Source organism: Phyllobates terribilis, unplaced genomic scaffold (genome assembly GCF_046119375.1).
Source record: "Phyllobates terribilis strain yellow unplaced genomic scaffold, ASM4611937v1 Scaffold_3__8_contigs__length_932513732, whole genome shotgun sequence".
Taxonomy (NCBI): domain Eukaryota; kingdom Metazoa; phylum Chordata; class Amphibia; order Anura; family Dendrobatidae; genus Phyllobates; species Phyllobates terribilis.
The window spans coordinates 925,529,959-925,556,462 of record NW_027362763.1 but is presented as its reverse complement, the minus strand read 5'-3'; the positions used below and the strand labels follow the sequence as shown (position 1 = coordinate 925,556,462).

The following is a 26,504-nucleotide window of genomic DNA, read 5'->3' as shown; positions in this document are numbered from 1 at the left end:
GTAGTAGTGTCACATCGACCTATGTCTGCCTGCACACACACCCCCCAGACATCGCACAGACACCGCACACACCCGCAGACATCGTACAGACACCGCGCACACCCGCAGACACCGCACACACCCGCAGACATCGCACAGACACCCCGCACACACTAATCATGACGGGTCTGATGGTCTGGGAGGTGAGGCTCACCTGTGCGGCCGTGGGAAAGTTCATGTGAGTTCATGCAATGCAGTCAAACATGAACTCACATGAACCCTCTGAGGGCACCGCGGCTACTTCAAATGAACAGCTGATCAGCATCACCTGATACCTCAGCTGTTCATTTGAAATAACCGGCGGGAAAGCGCAGCACAGAACGGGAAAGCCAGCGGTGAAGTCTTTTCACTGCCGGCTTCCCCGCCTGGGTCCTTCGCTCCCCGCTCCTTGGTGCTGTGCTCCCCGCCCGGTCCTAACTTACGATCGGGATGGGAGGTGGCGAGGGGAGCGGAGGATCGGGGTCGGAGGCTGCGGGGAAGCAGTATGGGGCTGTGTGATTGTTTAAAAGCCGGCGGCTTTTTACCGCTCGCCGGCTTTTAAACAATCAGGAGAATTCTCTTACGCTGGGATGGCATTCTGATGACAGGCTGGATCGCAGCTGAGCGCTGCCATCCAGCTTGTCATCCTTCAGAGACACCGCAGAGCGCAGGCATTATGGGAACTTCCAATTTCGGTATTCGATATTGTAAAAGTATCGGAATTAAGTATCGGAATTCCGATACCGCGAATATCGGCCGATACCCGATATTTCAGTATCGGACTGCTCAACACTAGTAAAAGGCCTTCAAAGGTTAAAAAATAATAAAAAATACTTCTACTCACCTTAAGGACTTGAGCACACAACCGTATAAATTGGGCAAGTGCTATCCATGGTTTTGACAGATAGCGCTCGTACCCATGTTATTCTATGGGCCTGTGCATATGTCCAATTTTTTCCTTGGACTGAGTGGTCCAAAGATAAAAGTCGCAGCGTGCATGATTTGCCTCTGAGAATCAGATGGTATGGGTCCGTGAAAGAAAATTAGACCACATTCTGATGACGGTCAAGTGCGATCCAATTTTCACAGACTGACTGCATGGAGAAGGTGAACCTACTTTTTTTTTCTCTCCACCACCTGCAGGAAAATCGGATCCCATTCTGATCAGAGTCGGATTAGCATAATCGGACAGATTTCTCAGATGGAGAGAAAACAGTCGTGTGACGCTTGCCTATTACTCGCCTCTCCAGCCCCTCCACTCTTCACCATCCCCCATTTGGTCCTCGGTGCATTTTCTTCACATCGCCACTCTTCACACTAGGCCATAACTTCTGGCTCTGATGAGGCCTGGAACATTGCGCGTGCAAGGTCACAACATATGTGATGACGTTGTGAGCGTAAGTGTTCTTGCGCAGAAATGTCCCTGGCCTCATAAGAGAAAAAAAATCCCGGTCTAGCATGAAACGGCCCTGGGATTCAGCTCTTGGCTCCCATGATAAGAAGATGTGCCGAGGACGTAGGGGTCTGCAAAGCGAGTATAAGTATTTTTTTACTTTCTACATCTTATACTTATTATGCTCAGGCAGTATAGAGATACGCCAAAGCACATAATGAGGGACATTTAATTTGCAGAGAATAACTTTGTTGCAAATCAAATTTCCTTGTAAAATCTGCACAATCTTGTGAATTAGAATTTTAACAAATCTGTTCATCTGTACTCATTGTGTATTTCAGAAAGTGGCCACTGATGAGGACTCTTTTTTGGTAACTCTTTCCTTTGGACTGTGCATTTTGGGTAGAAGACTTCTTGCAGCAGCACATCACATGCCTTTCAGGTGACTCTTAGAAACATGTTGTGTATAAAGCTATTAAATTTGATTTTAAAATGTAAATATATGTTTTATTAACACTTATTTTATAGTTTTATACTTTTAAGGTTGAAAGTAGACACTAGTTCATTAAGTTTGACCTATCATCTAACATGTTGTTCCAGGGGAAGGTAAAGACAATTATGACATATGCTTAGTAGGATCTTGTCACTGTGCAATATTCTTTTTAAGGCCAGGGTCACATGAGCATATATTCACTCATGCGAGAGAATCGGGGCCGATTATGCAAATGACACTCAGCTCCCACTCTGTCAGAGTTTGAGCCAAGTGTCAGTGCACTGTGGTCTGATTTTTTCGCATGAGAAAATGGTAGCACAGGTGCAGAGGAGACAGAAAAAGTAATTTCACCATTGTCGGCGTCCGCAGTAATCGGACTGCACTTGGATGACATCTGAGTGCAGTTAGATGTTTCATAAGCACCCATAGACTTGTATGGGTGCGTGCAATTCGATTCTTGGATGCACTCGCAGCCAGCTGTGATGGTCTTCTCATGCTGAATCAGCATGAAGAAATAATTGCAGATCAGAGCTGCCCCATAGAATTTACTTATTTATTTTACTCACTTACATAGCACCATTAATTCCTTAGCGCTTTAAAGACATTATTGGCACTGTCCCCTTTGAGGCTCACAATCTAAATTCTCTATCAGTATGTCTTTGATGTGTGGGTGGAAACCAGAGGAAATCCACGCAAACACAGGGAGAACATACAAACTCCTTGCAGATGTTGTCCTTCGTTGGATTTGAAGCCAGGACCCCAGTGCTGCAAGGCTGCACTGCTAACCACTGAGCCACCGTGCTGCCCTGAATAACACTGGTTCTAGTGCTATGTGATAAAACATCGTACAGCACGTGGCCTTGTTATATGCTCATGTGAGCGAGCCTTAATGCACAGTGACAGTGCTCTCCCTCACCAGGTCTGATGAGAAATGACGAGCCAACAAGAGGACAAGAGCTCTCACTGTCAGTTCACATTACAATGAGAGCCCAGCAAACAGGAAAAGTAGAGACCAGCCACACCCCTGAAATTGACATCACTATATATATATATAAATATATATATACGTATATATATATATACATATATACAGTACAGACCAAAAGTTTGGACACACCTTCTCATTTAAAGATTTTTCTGTATTTTCATGACTATGAAAATTGTACATTCACTCTGAAGGCATCAAAACTATGAATTAACACATGTGGAATTATATACTTAACAAAAAAGTGTGAAACAACTGAAAATATGTCTTATATTCTAGGTTCTTCAAAGTAGCCACCTTTTGCTTTGATGACTGCTTTGCACACTCTTGGCATTCTCTTGATGAGCTTCAAGAGATAGTCACCGGAAATGGTTTTCACTTCACAGGTGTGCCCTGTCAGGTTTAATAAGTGGGATTTCTTGCCTTATAAATGGGGTTGGGACCATCAGTTGTGTTGTGCAGAAGACTGGTTGATACACAGCTGATAGTCCTACTGAATAGACTGTCAGAATTTGTATTATGGCAAGATAAAAGCAGCTAAGTAAAGAAAAACGAGTGGTCATCATTACTTTAAGAAATGAAGGTCAGTCAGTGTGAAAAATTGGGAAAACTTTGAAAGTGTCCCCAAGTGCAGTTGCAAAAACCATCAAGCGCTACAAAGAAACTGGCTCACATGAGGACCTCCCCAGGAAAGGAAGACCAAGAGTCACCTCTGCTTCTGAGGATAAGTTTATCCGAGTCACCAGCCTCAGAAATCGCAGGTTAATAGCAGCTCAGATTAGAGACCAGGTCAATGCCACACAGAGTTCTAGCAGCAGACACATCTCTACAACAACTGTTAAGAGGAGACTTTGTGCAGCAGGCCTTCATGGTAAAATAGCTGCTAGGAAACCACTGCTAAGGACAGGCAACAAGCAGAAGAGACTTGTTTGGGCTAAAGAACACAATGAATGGACATTAGACCAGTGGAAATCTGTGCTTTGGTCTAAGGAGTCCAAATTTGAGATCTTTGGTTCCAACCACTGTGTCACTGTGATGCAGAAAAGGTGAACGGGTGGAGGAGGAGGTGTGATGGTGTGGGGGTGCTTTGCTGGTGACACTGTTGGGGATTTATTCAAAATTGAAGGCATACTGAACCAGCATGGCTACCACAGCATCATGCAGAGGCATGCTATTCCATCCGGTTTGGGTTTAGTTAGACCATCATTTATTTTTCAACAGGACAATGACCCCAAACACACCTCCAGGCTGTGTAAGGGCTATTTGACCAATAAGGAGAGTGATGGGGTGCTACGCCAGATGACGTGGCCTCCATAGTCACCAGACCTGAACCCAATCGAGATGGTTTGGGGTGAGCTGGACCGCAGAATGAAGGCAAAAGGGCCAACAAGTGCTAAGCATCTCTGGGAACTCATTCAAGATTGTTGGAAGACCATTTCCGGTGACTACCTCAGACTGTCCAGGAGTTGGCGGATGCTTTAGTCGAGGTCTGGGAGGAGATCCCACAGGAGACCATCCGCAACCTCATCAGGAGCATGCCCAGGCATTGTAGGGAGGTCATACAGGCACGTGGAGGCCACACACAATACTGAGCCTCATTTTGACTTGTTTTAGGGACATTACATCAAAGTTGGATCAGCCTGTAGTGTGTTTTTCCACTTTAATTTTGGGGGTGACTCCAAATCCAGGCCTCCATTTGTTAATAAATTTGATTTCCATTGATGATTTTTGTGTGATTTTGTTGTCAGTGTAATGCAGGTGCCGGAATGCAACGCACAGAGACACAAGGCGAGAACAGTCAGAAATGTTTGTAAACAGTTTTATACAACAGGTATACTGAAACAAGGGATTAGCAACAAGGGTAATGAACAGTGGTTTGAAATATCAGAAAAATACGAAATTTCTCAAAATAAGGCGCAGTCTCTTAAAATAAGGCGCAGTCTCTTAAAGTAAGGCGCAGTCTCTTAAAATAAGGCGCAGTCTCTTAAAGTAAGGTGATGCCCTCAAGCATGAGAAGCACCACACAAGTTCTTTAACCGTGAATTTGGCCCTAGCGGGGGTCACCGGTTATTCCCGCTAGGCCGTGAGTCTCTTTCCGGATGAATTCAATTAAATCACGTTGTGCTACTTTAGCCCCAACCGTCCCCCTCCCAACCTGAGTACTTAAACCCAATTGTCCCCGGTACCGTGGGTGAGCAGTGGAAGTGACGGCCCTGCTCACGTATGCAGCTCCTCTCTGCTTGGCTGTTGGGGGCAGTCTCTCGAGCCTTGGATAGGGGGGTCCAGGCCTCGTCTGTCGGCGGCCGACGTCGGGTTCCGCGAACTCACTCAGCACAGCGATCAGGTTCCTAGTATCCTCAGCAGGCACAGCACTCGAGTCACAACTGTGAGGGATCCGGAGCTCTTTTATCGGTGCCCGGCTGGAGCACCTCTCAGGCCTCTGGATTTGGCCTGTCACGCGGGGTTTCTCAGGACGCAGGGAGCACGTCTGCTCCTCTCTGCTGCTTGGCGCCAAAGACCCCTCAGGTTTGGCGCGCTGGCCTCTTATCTCTCTGAACTCCTTCCTGGAAGTCACCTGATTGGGTTCAGCCTCTGAATTTCTCCTGCCTGCAACTTCCTTTGTGTATTTTGGTTCCGCTTGACTGTCTCTGGCCAGTAGATGGCAGTCTCGCTCCATCCTTGAAACGTCATGTTGAAGTTCTGTTACAAGCTTTTTAGCTCGTTCTACATTCCTCCCTCCTTTTTGCTCGCCAGTCCTCGGGCGAGTGGACTCCTCGCAGAATTGATGTCTCCTTCCAGGCAGTGCAAGCTCAGACAGGAGTTGGGCACACTCCTGCGTTTTCTGTTGGATTCGAGACCAGATAAACTCTTCCTGAGCATACCGGTTAGGAGGAATTCCGGCATTAGCCCGCTCAGTTCTGCGGGGCTCTTCTTGCGGAGGAGACTCCGGGAGATCCGAGGAATCAACTACTGGTGATTGCAAATCATTTCCTGACTCATTCTGACTTCCACTCGGGAGTGGCACCAACGGTTCTGACGGGCCCAACTGCATTGTGGCCCACCCTTCTTCATCCCCCAAGGTTCCTGTATGTGGCACTTCAGCCAACACGTCTGAGGGCCCAGCCCTGTTACAGACTTCTGCTTCAGAGGAGCAAGGTCACAACATATTACGGTGCAACACCCTGGATGTCGCTGTGTCATCCCCTTCGGGCCTAACCTCGTAGACGGGGTTGTCTGGGTGAACCTTCTTCACCACCCGATATGGTATTGCCTCCCAACGATGGTCCAGCTTACTCCCAAATCGTTTAGCCCTCACCAGCACTCGGTCTCCTGGCTGAAGCGATCCACCTGTGGTCGGGGGCCGAACTGCATGCTCTACTTCCTGAAACTTCTGAGCAACCAGTCTTCTCACGGTATGGAGTCGACGCTGGTGTTCTCGAATCCAGGTACTTGGGCTACTGCCCGGACCGGGGTCTTCTGAGTCTAGCTCCAGTTCGGTGATTTCTCGGCCACTTCTTCCAAACAGCAACATGTAGGGGGTGTAGCCGGTGGTTGCATGAACTCGATTATTATACACCCACACCAGCTCAGACACGAATTCGGGCCACTTCATCTTTTTGTCCGCTTCCAGTGTTCGCAACATTTGCAACAGGGTTCGGTTAAAGCGCTCGCAAGCCCCGTTCCCTTGCGGGTGGTAGGGCGTTGTCCGGGAACGGTCGATCCCATAGATGCGGTATAGCTCATCCATCACTCGTCCTTGGAAGCAGGCCCCCTGGTCAGAATGTATTCGCTTCGGGCACCCATAAATCCGGATGAAATCTTGACAGATGGCCTTGGCTGCGGCTTCTGCCGTCTGATCTTTAGTGGGCGTCACTACTGCAAACTTGGTGAAGTGATCAGTCATGACTAAACAGTGTCCATAACCGTTGTATGAAGTTCCTACCATCAAGTAGTCAATCATCAAGACTTCCAAGGGGGCAGAAGTTCGGATGGTCTGAATGGGAGCTCTTTGCTCCGGGGGCTTGTTCAACTCACACTGGCGACATGTTCGGCAGACCCCCTCGACTTCTTGTCGCAGTTGAGGCCAATACACCAGCCGTTGCAACCACCGGAAGGTCTTTTCTACTCCGAAGTGAGCACCTCTTCTATGAGCTTCTTGGGCTAGCTGTGTTACTAGTGCTCCTGGAACTACCACTTGCCAGGTAACATCAAACTCTCGAGGCAGCTGGATTCTTCGGCATAGCAAGCCATCCTTCAGGAGGAGCCTCTCCCACTGGCCTAGGATTTGTAGGGTAGTTGGAAGTGAAGCGGCTCTGGTTTCCTGGTCGGGTCTCTGATTAAGGGCGACCCATTCTCTCAACTTTGCTAGCTCCGGGTCGGATTGTTGCAGATGTATCCATTCGTCTCTTGAACGTCCCAGAATCTGAGTGGGCCTCGGCTCCCCTCTGGTCTCTTGGGCGTCGACCACAGCAGCGGCGAACTGGCTGAAATCCGGGATCTCGTCGCCTTCGAGCTCCTCATCTCTGTCCTTCTTCGGCCCCGCCTGAGTGACCCGGGACAGGGCATCTGCATGTGTGTTCAGGGCCTTGGACCGATAGGCGATTTTATACTGGAATTTGGACATCCTTGCGACCCACCGCTGTTCTAACGCGCCCAGTTTGGCGTTCTCCAAGTGGGCCAAAGGGTTGTTATCTGTCCGCACTTGCACTTCTGACCCTGACAGGTACTCAGCAAACTTCTCGGTCATGGCCCACACCAGTGCCAGTAGCTCCAGCTTAAACGAACTGTAGTTGTCCGGATTCTTCTCCGTATCTCGGAGTGACCTGCTGGCATACGCGATCACTCGCTCTTTCCCTCCTTGTACTTGAGCCAGCACTGCTACCAGCCCATGCAAGCTTCCATCAGTGTACAACATGAACGGCTGCGAAAAGTCAGCATAGGCCAGAATCGGGGCATCTGTTAGCGCCATTTTCAATGCTCGGAATGCCTCTTCTTGTCGTGGGCCCCACTGAATGGGCTGCCGCTTGGCTCCCCTGGCTGTTCTTCTCAGCAATTCATTGAGCGGGTTCGCAATCTTAGCGAAGTCTTTAATGAATCTGCGGTAGTATCCAGCGAGCCCCAGGAATGCCCTTAGTTCCCTTAGATTGGCGGGCGTGGGCCACTTCTGCACGGCAGCTACTTTCTCCGCAGTGGGGTGCACCCCTGCACTGGACACAGTGTGCCCCAGATATTCAATTTCTCGTTTGAAGAGACGACACTTACGAGGCTTAATTTTCAGGCCGTGCCTTTGTAGCCGTTCTAACACTTGTTCCAATCGGCGGAGATGATCCTCAAACGTTGCGGAATAGATAATTATATCGTCCAGATATATTAAAGTGGCTTCAAAGTTGAGGTCCCCCAAGCATCTCTCCATCAGCCGTTGGAAGGTTCCTGGCGCATTTGTTAGTCCGAACGGCATTCGATTGAACTCAAACAGGCCCATAGGGAGAATAAAAGCTGTCTTCGGACGATCCTTCTCAGCTACTGGGACCTGCCAATAGCCACTGGCCAGGTCGAGGGAGGAGAAGAATTTGGCGCTCCCTAGTGCAGATAGAGACTCTTCGATTCGGGGGAGTGGATAGGAGTCCTGTACTGTACAGGCATTCAGCTTCCGATAGTCTACGCAGAATCTCAGGGTACCGTCCTTCTTTCGGACCAGCACGATCGGAGCCGCCCAGGGGCTCTGGCTTTCACGGATCACACCGTTCCGCAACATGTGGGCCAATAGCTCTTTCACCTCCTGGTACATTTGAGGCGGGATCTGCCGATATCTCTCTCGGATGGGAGCAGTATTTCCGGTGGGTATTTCGTGCTGAATGTCCCGAGTGCACCCGAAATCATCTTCATGCTGTGCAAACACTCCCTGATATCGCTGTAGAAGTTGTTCGATCTGCCTCACTTGTCCAGCAGAAAACTCAGTCAGGTTAGTTTCCATTTCTTCCAGGAGGTGGCGTCCAGCCAACGGTTCTCTTCCATGTTCCTGGCTATTGAGGGACACCTCTAGGGTCCATGGCTTTCCTTCCACAGGTGCCAGCCCTATAGCGTCAGCTCTAGTAAGGGCCTCCGGCATTACGCACACTCGCGCCACCTCTTGTCGGGGCAACAACTGTAAACTGGTGCCACTTAAATTGATGCAGCGTACGGGTACTCGACCGTGCCGCACGGTGGCCAGAGTTCGAGCAATCAGGAGTCCAGAGGGCGCTTCTTCTCCCTCCATTGGTTCAACTTGAATGTCCACGCCCTCTAAGGACACATGTGCCAGCACCGGCAAAGTGAGTACAGTCTGTCCCACCGGCAGTGTTATTGTGGTTTCGGGCGGTATCGATACCTTACCAAGGTACTGGGAGGTAGTGGGCAACTTTTGAATCTGACTGACCCGCACGAGGTGCTGGAACACTCTCTTGTTAGCTGGGTCTCGAGTGGCGCGGGTCCAGTTGTTTTTGCTACAGCCCTCAGCCAGGAACTGTCCGACTTCTTTCAGCACATTCATGCCCAGGGTTACAATGGGCCCATCGCCTCCGGGCCCGGTGGTCAGTACAATCCCTTTTCGACCGAGGTCCTTTCCACATGCCCGCACAGACATCCATACTACTCCCGCTACTGGGATAGGTAGTTGATTAGCCGCCACCAGTTTGACAGTGGGTTCCCGGCAGGAACGAGCGACTTCAGGAAAGTGACTTTGGAAGTACGTCTCAGGCATAGTGGTCACTTGAGACCCGGTGTCCATCAAACAACGGATCCACTGCCCATTGAATTCAGCCCAGATAATGGGCCTCTCGGAGACAATGTCTTCAGAGCTCCCTCTTCTACTCTCTGAAGCTCGAGACCCCACGGTATGCTCCACAACCGTGGGGCATTTTAGTTTAACGGCTGTCCCCTCCTCCTCCTTTCTCGGTTGGGACAGTCTTTGGAGATATGCCCCCTACCTCCGCAGGTCCAGCACTCCGGTCCTCGTTCTGCCGATAGGTCGGGTACATGTCATGCTGGGGCCGGATAGGAACGTCTTTCTCGTTCTGGTCTCCGTCCGCGTTGAGCAGTACGGTCCGTCGGCAAGGGGGCAGTAGGAGTCTTCCTAATAGAATTCAGCTCACCCCGAATGTCTCGAATTTCCTGACGTATTTCCCGTACCCAATCAGCATCTTGGTTGGTGAATCCAGGAGCAATTGCCTCATGACTTCTAACTGTGGCTTTGAGAACAGGAACTTCTCTCTGCAGGACTCTAGCTTCAGCCCCTACCTCCAGGAAGCCCATATCAGGGCTCAATCGCAGCCGCTCCTTCAGGATCTGCCTCAGGGAAGGGTCTTTCAAGCCAGCAATCAGTTGGTCACGCAACACCTCATCCAATGGTCCCAGTCCTTGGTTCCCATCTCGAGTTTTCTTAGTGATATGGGCCGTCACTTCCTGTAATGCATTAACATACTGATTTACTGTCTCATTTTCCCCTTGGACCCGCTGAAACAACCGTAAGCGCAAGTGTCCCAAATCTGTACTGTCACCGTGCATGTCCTCTAGAATTTTTATCACTTTATCCACGGTGTCACGGTCCCCAGGTGGGCGGTACATCACAGTCTGTCGGGCCTCTCCATCAAGGGTTAGGAGGGCCAACTCCGCCTGGGCTAGAGGGTCAAGGGGATACATACGGAGCATACTTCTCAGTCTTTCTGCCCAGTCCCAAAGTGACATGCCATCCCCTGTAAACTTGGGAAGATGGCTGAGCATAGCCCCCAGGGGTATATGGCTCCGGCCGGACCCAGCCATAGACTGATCCGCCATCTCTGCGTCTGAATGTTGCATCCTGCCGACTATGCCAAATGTAATGCAGGTGCCGAAATGCAACGCACAGAGACACAAGGCGAGAACAGTCAGAAATGTTTGTAAACAGTTTTATACAACAGGTATACTGAAACAAGGGATTAGCAACAAGGGTAATGAACAGTGGTTTGAAATATCAGAAAAATACGAAATTTCTCAAAATAAGGCGCAGTCTCTTAAAATAAGGCGCAGTCTCTTAAAGTAAGGCGCAGTCTCTTAAAATAAGGCGCAGTCTCTTAAAGTAAGGTGATGCCCTCAAGCATGAGAAGCACCACACAAGTTCTTTAACCGTGAATTTGGCCCTAGCGGGGATCACCGGTTATTCCCGCTAGGCCGTGAGTCTCTTTCCGGATAAATTCAATTAAATCACGTTGTGCTACTTTAGCCCCAACCGTCCCCCTCCCAACCTGAGTACTTAAACCCAATTGTCCCCGGTACCGTGGGTGAGCAGTGGAAGTGACGGCCCTGCTCACGTATGCAGCTCCTCTCTGCTTGGCTGTTGGGGGCAGTCTCTCGAGCCTTGGATAGGGGGGTCCAGGCCTCGTCTGTCGGCGGCCGACGTCGGGTTCCGCGAACTCACTCAGCACAGCGATCAGGTTCCTAGTATCCTCAGCAGGCACAGCACTCGAGTCACAACTGTGAGGGATCCGGAGCTCTTTTATCGGTGCCCGGCTGGAGCACCTCTCAGGCCTCTGGATTTGGCCTGTCACGCGGGGTTTCTCAGGACGCAGGGAGCACGTCTGCTCCTCTCTGCTGCTTGGCGCCAAAGACCCCTCAGGTTTGGCGCGCTGGCCTCTTATCTCTCTGAACTCCTTCCTGGAAGTCACCTGATCGGGTCCAGCCTCTGAATTTCTCCTGCCTGCAACTTCCTTTGTGTATTTTGGTTCCGCTTGACTGTCTCTGGCCAGTAGATGGCAGTCTCGCTCCATCCTTGAAACGTCATGTTGAAGTTCTGTTACAAGCTTTTTAGCTCGTTCTACATCAGCACATTCAACTTTGTACAGAACAAAGTATTCAATGAGAATATTTCATTCATTCAGATCTAGGATGTGTTATTTGAGTGTTCCCTTTATTTTTTTGAGCAGTGTATATATATATATATATATATATATATATATATATATATATATATATAGTACAGAGCAAAAGTTTGGACACACACACCTTCTCATTTAAAGATTTTTCTGTATTTTCATGACTATGAAAATTGTACATTCACACTGAAGGCATCAAAACTATGAATTAACACATGTTGGATTATATACTTAACAAAAAAGTGTGAAACAACTGAAAATATGTCTAACATTCTAGGTTCTTCAAAGTAGCCACCTTTTTCTTTGATGACTGCTTTGCACACTATTGGCATTCTCTTGATGAGCTTCAAGAGGTAGTCACCGGAAATGATTTTCACTTCACAGGTGTGCCCTGTCAGGTTTAATAAGTGGGATTTCTTGCCTTATAAATGGGGTTGGGACCATCAGTTGTGTTGTGCAGAAGTCTGATGGATACACAGCTGATAGTCTTACTGAATAGACTGTTAGAATTTGTATTATGGCAAGAAAAAAGCAGCTAAGTAAAGAAAAATGAGTGGCCATCATTACTTTAAGAAATGAAGGTTAGTCAGTCCAAAAATTGGGCAAACTTTGAATGTGTCCCCAAGTTCAGTTGCAAAAACCATCAAGCGCTACAAAGAAACTGGCTCACATGAGGACCGCCCCAAGAAAGGAAGACCAAGAGTCACCTCTGCTTCTGAGAGTAAGTTTATCCGAGTCACCAGCCTCAGGAATCGCAGGTTAACAGCAGCTCAGATTAGAGACCAGGGCAATGCCACACAGAGTTCTAGCAGCAGACACATCTCTTCAACAACTGTTAAGAGGAGACTTTGTGCAGCAGGCCTTCATGGTAAAATAGCTGCTAGGAAACCACTGCTAAGGACAGCCAACAAGCAGAAGAGGCTTGTTTGGGCTAAACAACACAAGGAATGAACATTAGACCAGTGGAAATCTGTGCTTTGGTCTGATGAGTCCAAATTTGAGATCTTTGGTTCCAACCACCGTGTCTTTGTGCGACGCATGCACTCTACATGCCTGGTTCCCACCGTGAAGCATGGAGGAGGAGGTGTGATGGTGTGGGGGTGCTTTGCTGGTGACACTGTTGGGGATTTATTCAAAATTGAAGGCGTACAGAACCAGCATGGCTACCACAGCATCTTGCAGCGGCATGCTATTCCATCCGGTTTGCGTTTAGTTGGACCATCATTTATTTTTCAACAGGACAATAACCCCAAACACACCTCTAGGCTGTGTAAGGGCTATTTGACCAAGAGGGAGAGTGATGGGGTGCTACGCCAGATGACCTGGCCTCCACAGTCACCAGACCTGAACCCAATCAAGATGGTTTGGGGTGAGCTGGACCGCAGAGTGAAGGCAAAAGGGCCAACAAGTGCTAAGCATCTCTGGGAACTCCTTCAAGATTGTTGGAAGAACATTTCCGATGACTACCTCTTGAAGCTCATCAAGAGAATGCCAAGAGTGTGCTAAGCAGTCATCAAAGCAAAAGGTGGCTACTTTGAAGAACCTAGAATATTAGACATATTTTCAGTTGTTTCACACTTTTTTGTTAAGTATATAATTCCACATGTGTTAATTCATAGTTTTGATGCCTTCAGTGTGAATGTACAATTTTCATAGTCATGAAAATACAGAAAAATATTTAAATGAGAAGGTGTGTCCAAACTTTTGGTCTGTACTGTATATATATATATGACGACATAGCTTTTAATCTTTATTATCCAGACGACTAAATTACAGTGGGTACAGAAAGTATTCAGACGCCTTTAAATGTTTCACTCTTTGTTTCATTTCACCCATTTGGTAAATTCTAAAAAGTTCATTTTTTTCTCATTAAAGTACACTCTGCACCCCATCTTGACTGAAAAAAACATAAATGTAGAAATTTTTGCAAATTTATTAAAAAAGAAAAACTGAAATATCACATGGTCATAAGTATTCAGACCCTTTGCCCAGTATTGAGTAGAAGCACTTTTTTGAGCTAGTACAGCCATGAGTCTTCTTGGGAATGATGCAACAAGTTTTTCACACCTGGATTTGGGGATCCTCTGCCATTCTTCCTTGCAGATCCTCTCCAGTTCCGTCAGGTTGGATGGTGAACGTTGGTGGACAGCCATTTTCCGGTCTCTCCAGAGATGCTCAATTGGGTTTAGGTCAGGGCTATGGCTGGGCCAGTCAAGAATGGTCACAGATTTGTTCTGAAGCCATTCTTTTGTTACTTTAACTGTGTGCTTAGAGTCATTGTCTTGTTGGAAGGTGAACCTTCTGCCAAGTCTGAGGTCCAGAGCACTCTGGAAGAGGTTTTTATCCAGGATATCTCTGTACTTGGCCGCATTCTTGTTTCCTTAAGTTGCAAACAGTCCTCCTATCCCTGCAGCTGAAAAACACCCCACAGCATGATGCTGCCACCACCATGTTTCACTGTTGGGATTGTATTGGGCAGGTGATGAGCAGTGCCTGGTTTTCTCCACACATACCGCTTAGAATTATCACCAAAAAGTTCTATCTTCGTCTCATCAGACCAGAGAATCTTATTTCTCATAGTCTGGGAGTCTTTCATGTGTTTTTGTGCAAACTCTATGTGGGCTTTCATATGTCTTGCACTGAGGAGAGGCTTCCGTTGGGCCACTCTGCCATAAAGGCCCGACTGGTGGAAGGCTGCAGTGTTAGTTGACTTTGTCGAACTTTGTGGAACTTTCTCCCATCTCCCTACTGCATCTCTGGAGCTCAGCCACAGTGATTTTGGGGTTCTTCTTTACCTCTCTCACCAAGGCTCTTCTCCCATGATTGCTTAGTTTGGCTGGACTGCCAGGTCTAGGAAGACTTCTTCCATTTAAGGATTATGGAGGCCACTGTGCTCTTAGGAACCTTGAGTAATGCAGAAATTCTTTTGTAACATTGGCCAGATCTGTGCCTTGCCACAATTCTGTCTCTGAGCTCCTTGGGTAGTTCCTTTGAGCTCACGATTCTCATTTGTTCTGACATGCACTGTGAGCTGTGAGGTCTTATATAGACAGGTGTGTGCCTTTCCAAATCAAGTCCTATCAGTTTAATTACACAGCTGGACTCCAATGAAGGAGTGGATTTTATGATCTGCTACAAGCACTAAGGAAAGAAAGGAGATCTGTCCCTGTAATAGAACTAAGCTAGATCCCTACGATGTAACGGGGAACCTGATCCTGCGATCAGACCCGCTAAAGTCCTCGGCTAGTCTGTATGAAGACCTATAGATGCAAGGGAGGGATCCCTACAAGAACTAGGGACTGGGATAAAGTTGGACACCTCCTAGCAGAGATTGTAGCAGTAAAAGACAAGCACACAACATAGAACATAAAGGTCCGAAGACCTAGCTAAACTGACTGAGAAAGGTAACTAAGCACCAGGCTAGCTTAAGAGTAGACATTACAGTGAAGTCCAGCAAGGCCAGGAGGGTGGAGCAGGATTAAATAGGCAAAAAAGGTCATGTGACCAGCAAGATAGAAAAAACCTAACAGGAGAGTTCTAACAGTACCCCCTCTTCTTTGAGGATCCTCCGGATCCCCTAGGCCCAGGCTTATCAGGAAACCTCTTGTGAAACGCTCTGACAAGTCTGGAAGCAGAAACATCATCCGCCCTCACCCATGAGTTATCCTCGGGTCCGAAACCCTTCCAAGCGACGAGATACTGCAAACTCCCTCTATACCCTCTAGAATTTAGGATGTGGGAAATTTCGTATTGCCCGTCCTCCACCACCGGAGGAACAGTGGCAGAGGCGTCTCCATCCGACACATAAGCTCTTTTCAACAAAGAAACATGAAACACCGGATTAATCTTCCAGGAGGTAGGAACCTCCAACCTAACAGCCGATTGGTTAACTACCTGAAGCACCTTAAAGGGCCCTACAAACTTGGGACCCAATTTTTTAGAAGGAATCCTCAACCACAGATTCTTAGAGGACAACCAAACCATGTCACCAATAGCAAACAAAACCTCTTGCCGTTTCCTATCAAAGTACCTCTTAGATTTTTTGTTAGCCTCCTGAAGATTACCACGCACATCTGTCCAAACTCTCTCCAAATCACCGGAAAAACTCTCCTGCTCAGGCACAGCCGATACCAATTTGGAGAATGACCCAAAAGACGGATGTCTCCCAGAACAACAAAAGAAAGGCGAACAACCAGCAGAAGAGGATGTATGGTTGTTAAGAGCAAACTCAGCAAGTGGCAGAAACTCAGACCACCCCTCCTGATTGTCTGCCACAAAACAACGCAAGAACTGCTCAACATCCTGATTCTTCCTTTCTGTCTGGCCATTAGACTCAGGATGATATCCGGATGAAAACGACAAATGAACTCCCAACCTGTCACAAAAAGCACGCCAAAAACGAGCCACGAACTGAGGTCCCCTATCCGAAACAATGTCAGTAGGAACGCCATGTAGTCTGACAATTTCCTTGAGAAAGGCCTTAGCGAGTGTCTTAGCGCAGGGCAGTTTGATGAAAGGAACCAAGTGCCACATCTTGCTAAAACAGTCCACGACCACCCAGATGACTGTGAAACCCTCAGAGGGGGAAGGTCAGTAATAAAGTCCATAGCCAGATGTGTCCAAGGTGCACTAGGAACCTCCAGAGGGCAAAGCAACCCCGCTGCAGGAGTATGTGAAGACTTAGATCAAGCACACACCGTACATTGACGCACCCACTTAATGACTTCCTTCTGCCATCCAGGCCACCAAAAACTGCGACCCACAAGTCTCTTGGTCTCAGAAATTCCTGGATGACCTGCCAACCGAGACTCATGACACTCAACAAACAAATCTCTCCTAAAGGTCCTAGGCACAAACAACCTCCCATGGGGAGTGTTAGATGGGGCATTCTCCTGTGCTTTAAGAATCTCATCTTCCAAAACAGAGTCCCATGCAGCAATCACAACACCTTCTTGTAAAATGCTCCCCTCCTCCTCAGCACCGACCATGGGAGAAAAGCTGCGAGACAAAGCATCAGCTTTAACATTCTTGGTACCCGGGATGTAAGTAACGGAAAAATTAAACCGCGAGAAAATAAGTGCCCACCTAGCCTGACGGGCATTCAAGCGCTTGGCAGCATCAAGATAGATCAGATTTTTATGATCAGTGAAAACCTGAATGGGAAATTCAGCACCTTCCAAGAGATGACGCCAGTGTTCAAATGCGAGTTTAATCGCCAGCAATTCCCGATTACCAATATCGTAATTAAGTTCAGTCTCAGAAAATTTTTTTGAAAAAAAAGCACAGGGATGTACTTCATCCTTGTTTTTCTGAGACAACACCGCACCGACCCCCACCGAAGAAGCATCAACCTCAACCAAAAACAGCTTAGTCACATCAGGCTGCATAAGGATGGGAGCAGAGCTGAACCTCTTCTTTAGAAACACAAAAGCTTCAATGGCCCCAGTAGTCCACTGAACCGCATTAGCACCTTTCCTGGTGAGATCGGTCAGTGGTTTGACAATAATAGAAACATTTTTAATGAATTTTCTGTAATAATTGGCGAAACCCAAAAACCTCTGTATCGATTTCAAACCAATAGGCCTAGGCCATTCCTGAACCGCCTGAACCTTCACAGGGTCCATCTCAAAGCCCTCGCTGGAGATAATGAAGCCCAAAAAACTAATTCTCTGTACAGCGAACTCACATTTCTCCAGCTTAGCAAAAAGCGAATTGTCAATTAATAACTGTAATACCTCACGCACGCTCCGCCAATGAGACTCCAGATCCGGTGAATAAATCAAAATGTCATCCAAATACACCACCACATTTTTGCCGATCAAAGGTCTAAGGATGTCATTAATAAGATTCTGAAAAAATGCTGGAGCATTGGTAAGACCAAAAGGCATAACCAGGTTCTCAAAATGACCCACAGGAGTGTTAAAAGCAGTCTTCCATTCATCACCCTCCTTCATGCGCAACAAATTGTATGCCCCCCGGAGATCAATTTTAGAGAACCACTTGGCCCCCACTAACTGGTTAAACAAATCAGGAATCAATGGCAGTGGGTAAGGATTGCGTACAGTAATTTTATTAATCTCACGAAAATCCAGACAAGGACGTAAACCGCCGTCCTTTTTTTTAACAAAAAAAAATCCAACAGCCACAGGAGACTTGGAAGGCCTAATGTGACAGGCGGCCAAGCTTGTCTGTATGTATTCCTCCAAAGCCTTTCTCTCAGGAATAGTAAGATTAAATAAACGACTTTTAGGAAGAGTCGCTCCAGGGACAAATTCAATGGTACAATCATAGTCTCTATGGGGAGGCAAAATTTGTGACTCCTCCTCAGAAAAAACTCTCCAAAAATCCTGAATAGGTACAGGTAATTCCCCTTTTTCCACCGCAGCAATACGTCCGTTACAACACTTGTCATAACACTTAGGGCTCCAGGACTTAATTTCATTGGTAGACCAATCTAGTACAGGATTGTGCAATTTTAACCAGGGTAACCCCAAAATTACTGGAGAAGGCAAATTATTTAATACCACCAAATCCAAATTTTCTTGGTGAATACCATTAATAGTGAGGGGAAATTCACAGACCTTGTGAGTAACACACTTCAAGGGGGAGCCATCGACAGAAAGCACAGCAATAGGGGATGACAAAGGTTTGGGTTTTAATTTAAGTTTTTCCAAGAATCCCCCATCAATCACATTCAGAGTAGAACCACAATCCACAAATATCCGAAATTCAATTAATTCTTCCTGAGCAGCAGTAGTAGCAGAAAGAAATACCCCCTTAGTATTTAAACAGGCAATACGGGCGTAACTGGCCTTTTTTTTTTCTTTGTTCATACGAAGCACACAGTTCTTAATAGAATGGTCAGATTTCCCGCAATAAAAGCACAAACCTTCAGAAGATCTGTGGTCTTTTTCCTGAGAGCGGGGTGCCATCGCCCCAATCTCCATCGGCTCTCCAATGTCAGTACAGACCCTCTCAAGACTCGGAGCTGACATGGCAGAGGATTTACTCTCATTAACCCTTGCACGCAGTCTCCTGTCCACCCTTATAGCTAATTGCATTGCCTCCTGCAAGTTTCCAGGTGTGGGATAAGCAATCAGCAAATCCTTAACCCTTTCACCTAGCCCTGCAAGAAACAAACTTTTCAAAGCTGAATCGTTCCACCCCACCTGGGCAGACCACCGACGGAAGTGAGAACAATATTTTTCCACATTACCTGATCCCTGCCTCAAACGTCTCAATTCAGTCTCAGCTTATGAGACACGATCAGGATCATCATACAACAAACCCAAAGCAGAAAAAAAACTATCCACTGATCTAAAGCATGGATCACTAGGTTGGAGAGAAAAGGCCCATCCCTGAGGTTCTTTGCGCAAAAGTGACATTATGAACCCTATGCGCTGTGATTCATCACCAGAGGATCTGGGTCTCAAATGAAAATACAACAAACAAGCATTTTTAAAGGAAAAAAATTCTTGTTGATCGCCAAAAAATAAATCAGGCAAACGTACCTTTGGCTCCACAAAATGTGCTCCAGAACAGCTACTCACGTGTTGTTGGAGCTCGGCCACCTCCAGAGAGAGTCCCTGCAGGCGTTGAGCCAAATCCTGAACCGACACCATGATGGAAACTGGAGGTCTTTCCTTAGAGATATTTTTGGGCTGGACTTACTGTTATGATCTGCTACAAGCACTAAGGAAAGAAAGGAGATCTGTCCCTACAATAGAACTAAGCTAGATCCCTACGATGTAACGGGGAACCTGATCCTGCGATCAGACCCGCTAAAGTCCTCGGCTAGTCTGTACGAAGACCTATAGATGCAAGGGAGGGATCCCTACAAGAACTAGGGACTGGGATAAAGTTGGACACATCCTAGCAGAGATTGTAGCAGTAAAAGACAAACACACAACATAGAACATAAAGGTCCGAAGACCTAGCTAAACTGACTGAGAAAGGTAACTAAGCACCAGGCTAGCTTAAGAGTAGAAATTACAATGAAGTCCAGCAAGGCCAGGAGGGCGGAGCAGGATTAAATAGGCAAAAAAGGTCATGTGACCAGCAAGATAGAAAAAACCTAACAGGAGAGTTCAAACAGTAGAACCATCTCAAGGAGAATCACAGGGAAATGGACAGCATGTGACTTAAATATGAGTGTCTGAGCAAAGGGTCTGAATACTTATGACCTTGTGACATTTCAGTTTTTCTTTTTTAATAAATTTACAAAAATTTCTACATTTCTGTTTTTTTCAGTCAAGATGGGGTGCAGAGTGTACTTTAATGAGAAAAGAAATTAACTTTTTAGAATTTACTAAATGGGTGCAATGAAACAAAGAGTGAAATATTTAAAGGGGTCTGAATACTTTCCGTACCCACTGTAAGTAGGCCAGGAGAAATACACTATTGTTTTTATATTGACTTTTGAATTCATGCGTTTCTTTCTTCGGGTGGGACAAGAAACATGGACTTTTGTCATAAGTCTGAATGTTGACTTCTCTTGTAGGTTGAGTTGAGAGTTGTTAATTGATGAATAGCTGTTTTTACATCTTATATCAGCTCCTACAGTTTATTGTACTGTTATCTTTGCACAAGGTCTTTGAACAATGAATGTTTGCTAAATATGTTGATGAATTATTGTGTGGGCCCTGTGGCTTGTTGACTAGCAGAGCAGAGGAGTATAAGCTATGCAGATCGATTAAATGCTCAAACAATGGAGAGTGAAACTCATCTCACCTCCCCCCTGACCTGTAGAAAATGTCTTGAAGGACAGTTGTGAACTATATAAGGGGGTTATGCCTATGTATCAGGAGTCTTTTTACAAAACCACAGACAGGAACACTCTAAATGACAGCTCTACAGGACAGCATGGCTCCATCCAGAGGAATACAGATCTGCTCCATTGACTATCACATAACGCATGGATACATTCGGGAGAAAACCGGGTTGGGACCATCCGGTCACCTAGTTCCATGGATTTGCCCAGAGAAGCCATGGTGGGACCACCGGGTCTCCTGGCCACATACTTCAATGGACTGTCAGCTTCCTAAACTTGCTACCTCCTCTCTGTGGGTGTCCACCCAAAGCGGGGGGCCACTAGTTGAGGTAGTTGGCCCTGGAAGTCCCAAAGTCGCAGCTGCTCTATTCCCGACGTGCCAGCAGAAGGGTGAGACTGTGTAATTTTGCACCATCTTGGGTATTTGCTGGGACTGTTCTATATGCTTATTGTCTGTTTGGTGGTTCAATAAAGTATTGCCACACTATTTTATCCTCACCCTGTGTTGTCTCAGTAGTATTATGCCCACAGAAGATCCCGGGTCTTGACAATAAATATATATATACTATACATCTATACATACATATATACATATAGTAAAAAAGTCACTGGCAAAGTACTGGAGGGGAGATATGTAGCATTGAGATTGTTAGCTCCAGTAATATATATTAGAAAAAGTGTTCCAGCACACGAGGTGTAGAAAGGGGTTAATCGGCCATGTTAGTGCTAGGGTAATTAAACACCTGCAGTAAGGGAGGAGTTCAGTGTATAAATTCCCAGCCTTTCAGAGCATGTGGTGTGGGGTGGGTCTTGAGGCACAAGTTCTGGAGCTGTATTGTCATGTGAAGGAAAGCTAAACTTTGGGTTGTTTTTTTTTCCTGAAGCAGGCGGTTTCCCGTAGCATCAAAGGACTGTGCCATACGTTATGTTTTGTTTTCCCTGTTAGGCCGGGAAGGCCTTGTTTATTTTTGCTAACGTTGCCCTGGTTTTATGCAGTACTTTTAATAAAGCCAACAGAAGATTTAAAGAGACAGTGTTCCTGTGTCTACCTCTATGTGCAGCCGAGTGAGCCGATCTATCACAGTATATATATAGTCTATATATATATATATATATATATATATATATATATATATAAATATACGATAGAAGAGCAACTTACCAGCACAATTAATCTTGACACATCAATCCCCATGCAATGATACCAAGACATGTTGAATGAAGGCTTCACACTATCTAAAATCTCCTGAACTACACAAAATGGTGGAGGTTCCTTTTCCTCCTGGTGATATCATATATTTTTCCTTTGCATTTTTGGAGCAAAACCGCAGCAAATACTCAGTAAAAACACTTGTATTTTTATACCTGTGTTTCATTAGTATCTTTTACTGACTTTATTGAAGTCAATGGATAAAAAAACCCTGCAAAAGCGCTGCAAGAATTGACATGCTGCAGATTTGAATCTGCAAGGAAAAATAAGAAATGTGTGCATGAGGCTTAAAGAATCTCATTTACTTTGCTGGTTCTAGGAAAACCTTTAGGTTTTGGGACAAAATTGTGTGGAAAAAACATGACAAAAAAGCGGCAAAAAACGCAACTTGTACACATGGCCTTATAGTTCTCAGAATATGGCGATGTATAAGCAATGCTTTCTACAAACTTGATTTACTATGCAAAAGTAGCAAAACATAGAAAAAATGTAACTGTTTTATTGCTGTAATCATAATGACCCGAAGAATAAAGCTTTATTATATTTTTTACTGCATTATGAATGGCATTAAACACATAGTAAAAACAATTACGGAATTGATTTTTCTTTTCATTCTTCCTCCAAAAATTCATAATAGAATGCGATCAAAAATTGTATGTACCCCAAAATGGTACCAATAAAGTCTTCATCTCATCCTGTAAAAACAAGCTCTCACATGAATCTGTCAGCAGAAGAAAAGAAAAATGATAGTTCTCAAAATATGATGAGGTAATTTTTTTTGTAAAACATGGTACTTATTGTGTATAATTAGCAAAGTCTAAAATCACATACAAATCTGGCATTGCCATAATAATACTGACCTGAAGAATGAAGCCATCGTATTAGTTTTGCCACTTGATGAATGGCTCAAACATGAATAAATAAAAACAAATCTTGTATTGCTGCTGATTTATTCATTCATTCATTAATTCCAAGTCCCAAAAATTGCAATGAGGCTTGGTTCACATTTATTTTGTGCTCTATGCTGAGGACTTACGTCGGGAATTCCATCTAGCTATCCGAAAAACATGATTCAGGCAAACCCCCAATGAAACAGTTTACTGTATGAGGCAAGTGAAAACATTTAGGACTCCATATGATTCCTGTTCTGGCAGTGTCCAATCTTTTTAGGCATGCACAAAACTGCAGTTGACCACAGATTTGTGCACCTCTAAAAAGATTGGACACCGCCAAACAAAATCCAGATGGGGTCCAAAGTGACTCAGTCTCCCTCATTATAGTGAATAGATCCATTAGGGGTTCTGTTTGAATCATGCATTTTGCAGATTGAGGCTACGGCCCCACTATCAGTATTTGGTCAGTATTTTTTCTCAGGAGTGGGAGCCAAAACAAGGAATGGGTGATAAATGCAGAACTGGTGACTTGTTTCTATTATACCTTTTCTCTGATTGTTCCTGGTTTTGGCTCCGACTCCTGAGAAAAAATACTGACCAAATACTGATAGTGGGGCCGTGGCCTTAGACAGAAACCCTGATGAAAGTGCTTAGCACAGTGCATAGGAAAAATGTGATCCAAAATGTTGTGTATGCAAAAATGGTACCAATAAAATCTCAACTTATTTTCAAGTCTCTGGCCAAGCAGCATGACTCCCCCATAAAATGAATCTAGTGAAATCTACACTCCCAAATCTAAATGTCTCCTTTTTGAGCTCCACAGTGTGCATAAGGCCAGGTTCAGACTAGCGTATGAAAAACTTTTCATCCAGAAAGCTCAGATGGTTTTCGTCTGTATTGTCATCCATATTCCGTCCGATGTCTGTTTTTTTACATTCGTATGATTAAATAACATGATCAAATACAGTTTCCAATGTCAATAATGGCAATGTATCTGTAAAAATTGGATGTAGTACAGATAATCCATATAGGATCTGAGTTTTTTGCACACCCATAGACTTGAATAGGCAAGTCTCATCCGAAATATGAAAGAAAATAGTGCATTCAGTGACTCAGTGTTAAAAAACTGTCATGTAAACAGACTTATCAAATAACATTGGTCAGTGAGCTGTCAGTGTCCTCTCCAATTTCAACTCGGCGCACATCTGTATAATATTCTCGTCTGGACGAAATCTTGACTGCAAATAGTGTCCACATGTATGGCATTAATGTAGTGGGGAGAGCGCACTAAAATATTTATCGGATGCATGTCTCCAGAAGCACAAGGTGGGTATAATTTATTTGGTACTGTGCTGCCATATTTGTAATTTCAAGTCTGCAATATTTTCTGCACACTTATTTCTGGAAAAACACCTGTGGGGTCAAAATCGCCACATCACCTGTAGATGAATTTCCAGAGACATGTAATTTTCAGAATGCACTGTGTAAGAGAAAAGCAAAACTGCATAATGATGAGCTCACCTGATATTTAATGAAAGTAATCTTAATCAAATTTTATTAGGACAAGAATGGACAAACATATTATAAACATCTAAAAAACAACAAGCTCCATGTCAACACCTAATTATGCTAAGGTGTCCAGGAATAATATAATACGCCCAATTTATGGTATAAATAATCACCCAGAGGGTCCCGTAATAAACTAGTATAGTTCCAGCACCTCAAAAAAATGCCTAAGGCCGGTTTCACACGTCGATATATTTCCGGTACCGGAAAAAACGGTACCAGAGATATCCAAGTCCCGTGTGTTCGTGTGTGTCACACGTGTGGCAACCGTGTGCCACATCAGGATCACACGGACCGGCGCCTGGGAATCAGCTCTACAGTTGGCTCTGTTCCAAAGCACCAGGTGCTGAACACTGCCCTCATCATGGTTCCCTGCTGGCGCTGTGATCAGCACCAGCAGGGACAATGATGAGAGTAGTAGTAGTGTCTGCTCCCGCAGTGTCCCCACCTGTAAACATAAGAATAAAATGATAAAATCCATATACTCACCTGTCCGGAGATGTCCTCGCTGTAATCCTCTGACCGCTGACACTGAGGAGCCGAGGAGAATGACCTGCTCCAGCAAGCAGGCCCCGGAGCTGAGCTTAGGAGCAGTGTCCTGTCCCTCACTGAACACAGCTCTAGAGCCGCTGATTCGCCCCGGCTCCTCGGCATCAGGGGTCGGAGGATTACAGCGGAGGACATCTCCGGACAGGTGAGTATATTGATTTTATTATTTTATTCTTATTATTACACGGGTGGACATCGGGAGCAGACTACCACTACCCTCATTATTGTCCCTGCTGGTGCTGATCGCAGCGCTGGCAGGGAACCATGATGAGAGCAGTGTTCAGCACTCGACGCCTGGGAACAGCACTATCAGTATCTCTGATTCCCAGGCGACAGTACGTGTCAAACGGATGACACATGGATGTCATCCATGTGGGACATTTTGCGGATCATGCATCCGCAAAAAAACGGACATGTCAGCGTCTGGAGCACACGGATACACGGCCTGTGGAAACACACTGACATGTGCTCATTTGAATGGGTCTGCGTGTGTCAGTGTCTCCAGTACCTGTTGAAACTGTCACCATATGTACTGGAAACATGGACGTGTGAAAGAGCCCTAAAGGAGACTATCAGCACCACCTTACATAGTCAGAGAGATAAAGTAAACAGTAAAACTATTGTCATAAATATATTCACAAAAACGTCAATGTGGCACATCCATATAACTGTCCCATGGATAAGGAATTCCCCCTCAGAATTACATATCAGGTGCTAACCAGTTAGTCACAAATAACATAAATAGCAATAGGTAGCATACATGGCCCCAGACATATGAGTGCCCAATGCTAAGTTCAAAGAGAGAAAAGGCATATTCATTATAGCAGGTAGATGCATAGATGTATTTTGTACATAATTAAACGCGTACTTAAAACCCTATGGGCTCAATGGCTTTACTTCCCCTGATGAAGCCGAGCCTGACATGGCTATCCGCATGGTGTCTGCTCCCCGCTTCACCATGAATTATTTATCGAGGTTTCTTTCCCCACTTTGAGGAGTCCCTATACCTAGGAGCCAGTAGCTACTCTTTACCATTTTGTTAGCCTTTTTTATACTCCATATTTTCTACTCTCTATTTTGGATTTCAACCTTTAATCCGGCTATTACCTTATGCATCATTTTGCATCTACCTGCTATAATGGAAATGCTTTTTCTTTGTTTGTACTTAGCATTGGGCACTCAGATGTCTGGGGTCATGTATGCTACCTATTGCTATTTATGTTATTTGTGACTAACTGGTTAGTACCTGATATGTAATTCTGAGGGGGAATTCCTTATCCATGAGACAGTTATATGGATGTGCCACATTGACGTCTTTGTGAATATATTTATGACAATAGTTTTACTGTTTACTTTCTCTCTCTATGTACGGTGGCGCTGATGGTCTCTTTTAGCCATTTTTTGAAGTGCTGGGACTATACTAGTTTATTACGGGACCCTCTGGGTGATTATTTATACCATAAATTGAGCGTATTATTTTATACCTGGACACCTTAGCATAATTAGGTGTTGACATGGAGCTTGTTGTTTTTTAGATGTTTTTAATATGTTTGTTCATTCTTGTCCTAATAAAGTTTGATTAATATTATTTTCATTAAATATCGGGTGTTCTCGTCATTATGTAGCTCTTTTCTCTTACACAGTGCATTTATGTTTAACTACAGGACGTAGCACCCATATATATATGTGTCATGATATACTTGTAGTCCACCCTGCTCCAATTTGTACTTGTAATTTTCAGA

At 45.4% G+C, this 26,504-nt stretch overlaps 1 protein-coding gene across 1 annotated transcript in view; it reads left to right on the top strand.

Annotated features, from left to right (window-relative positions):
- The window catches only part of LOC141257813 (pecanex-like protein 2), a 1,433,759-nt gene that overhangs the window by 1,210,963 nt on the left and 196,292 nt on the right, over positions 1 to 26,504 (top strand). The window contains exon 27 of the mRNA XM_073672817.1: positions 1,753 to 1,853. Within this exon, the coding sequence (XP_073528918.1) occupies positions 1,753 to 1,853 (101 nt within the window). The remainder of the gene's footprint in view (positions 1 to 1,752; positions 1,854 to 26,504) is intronic.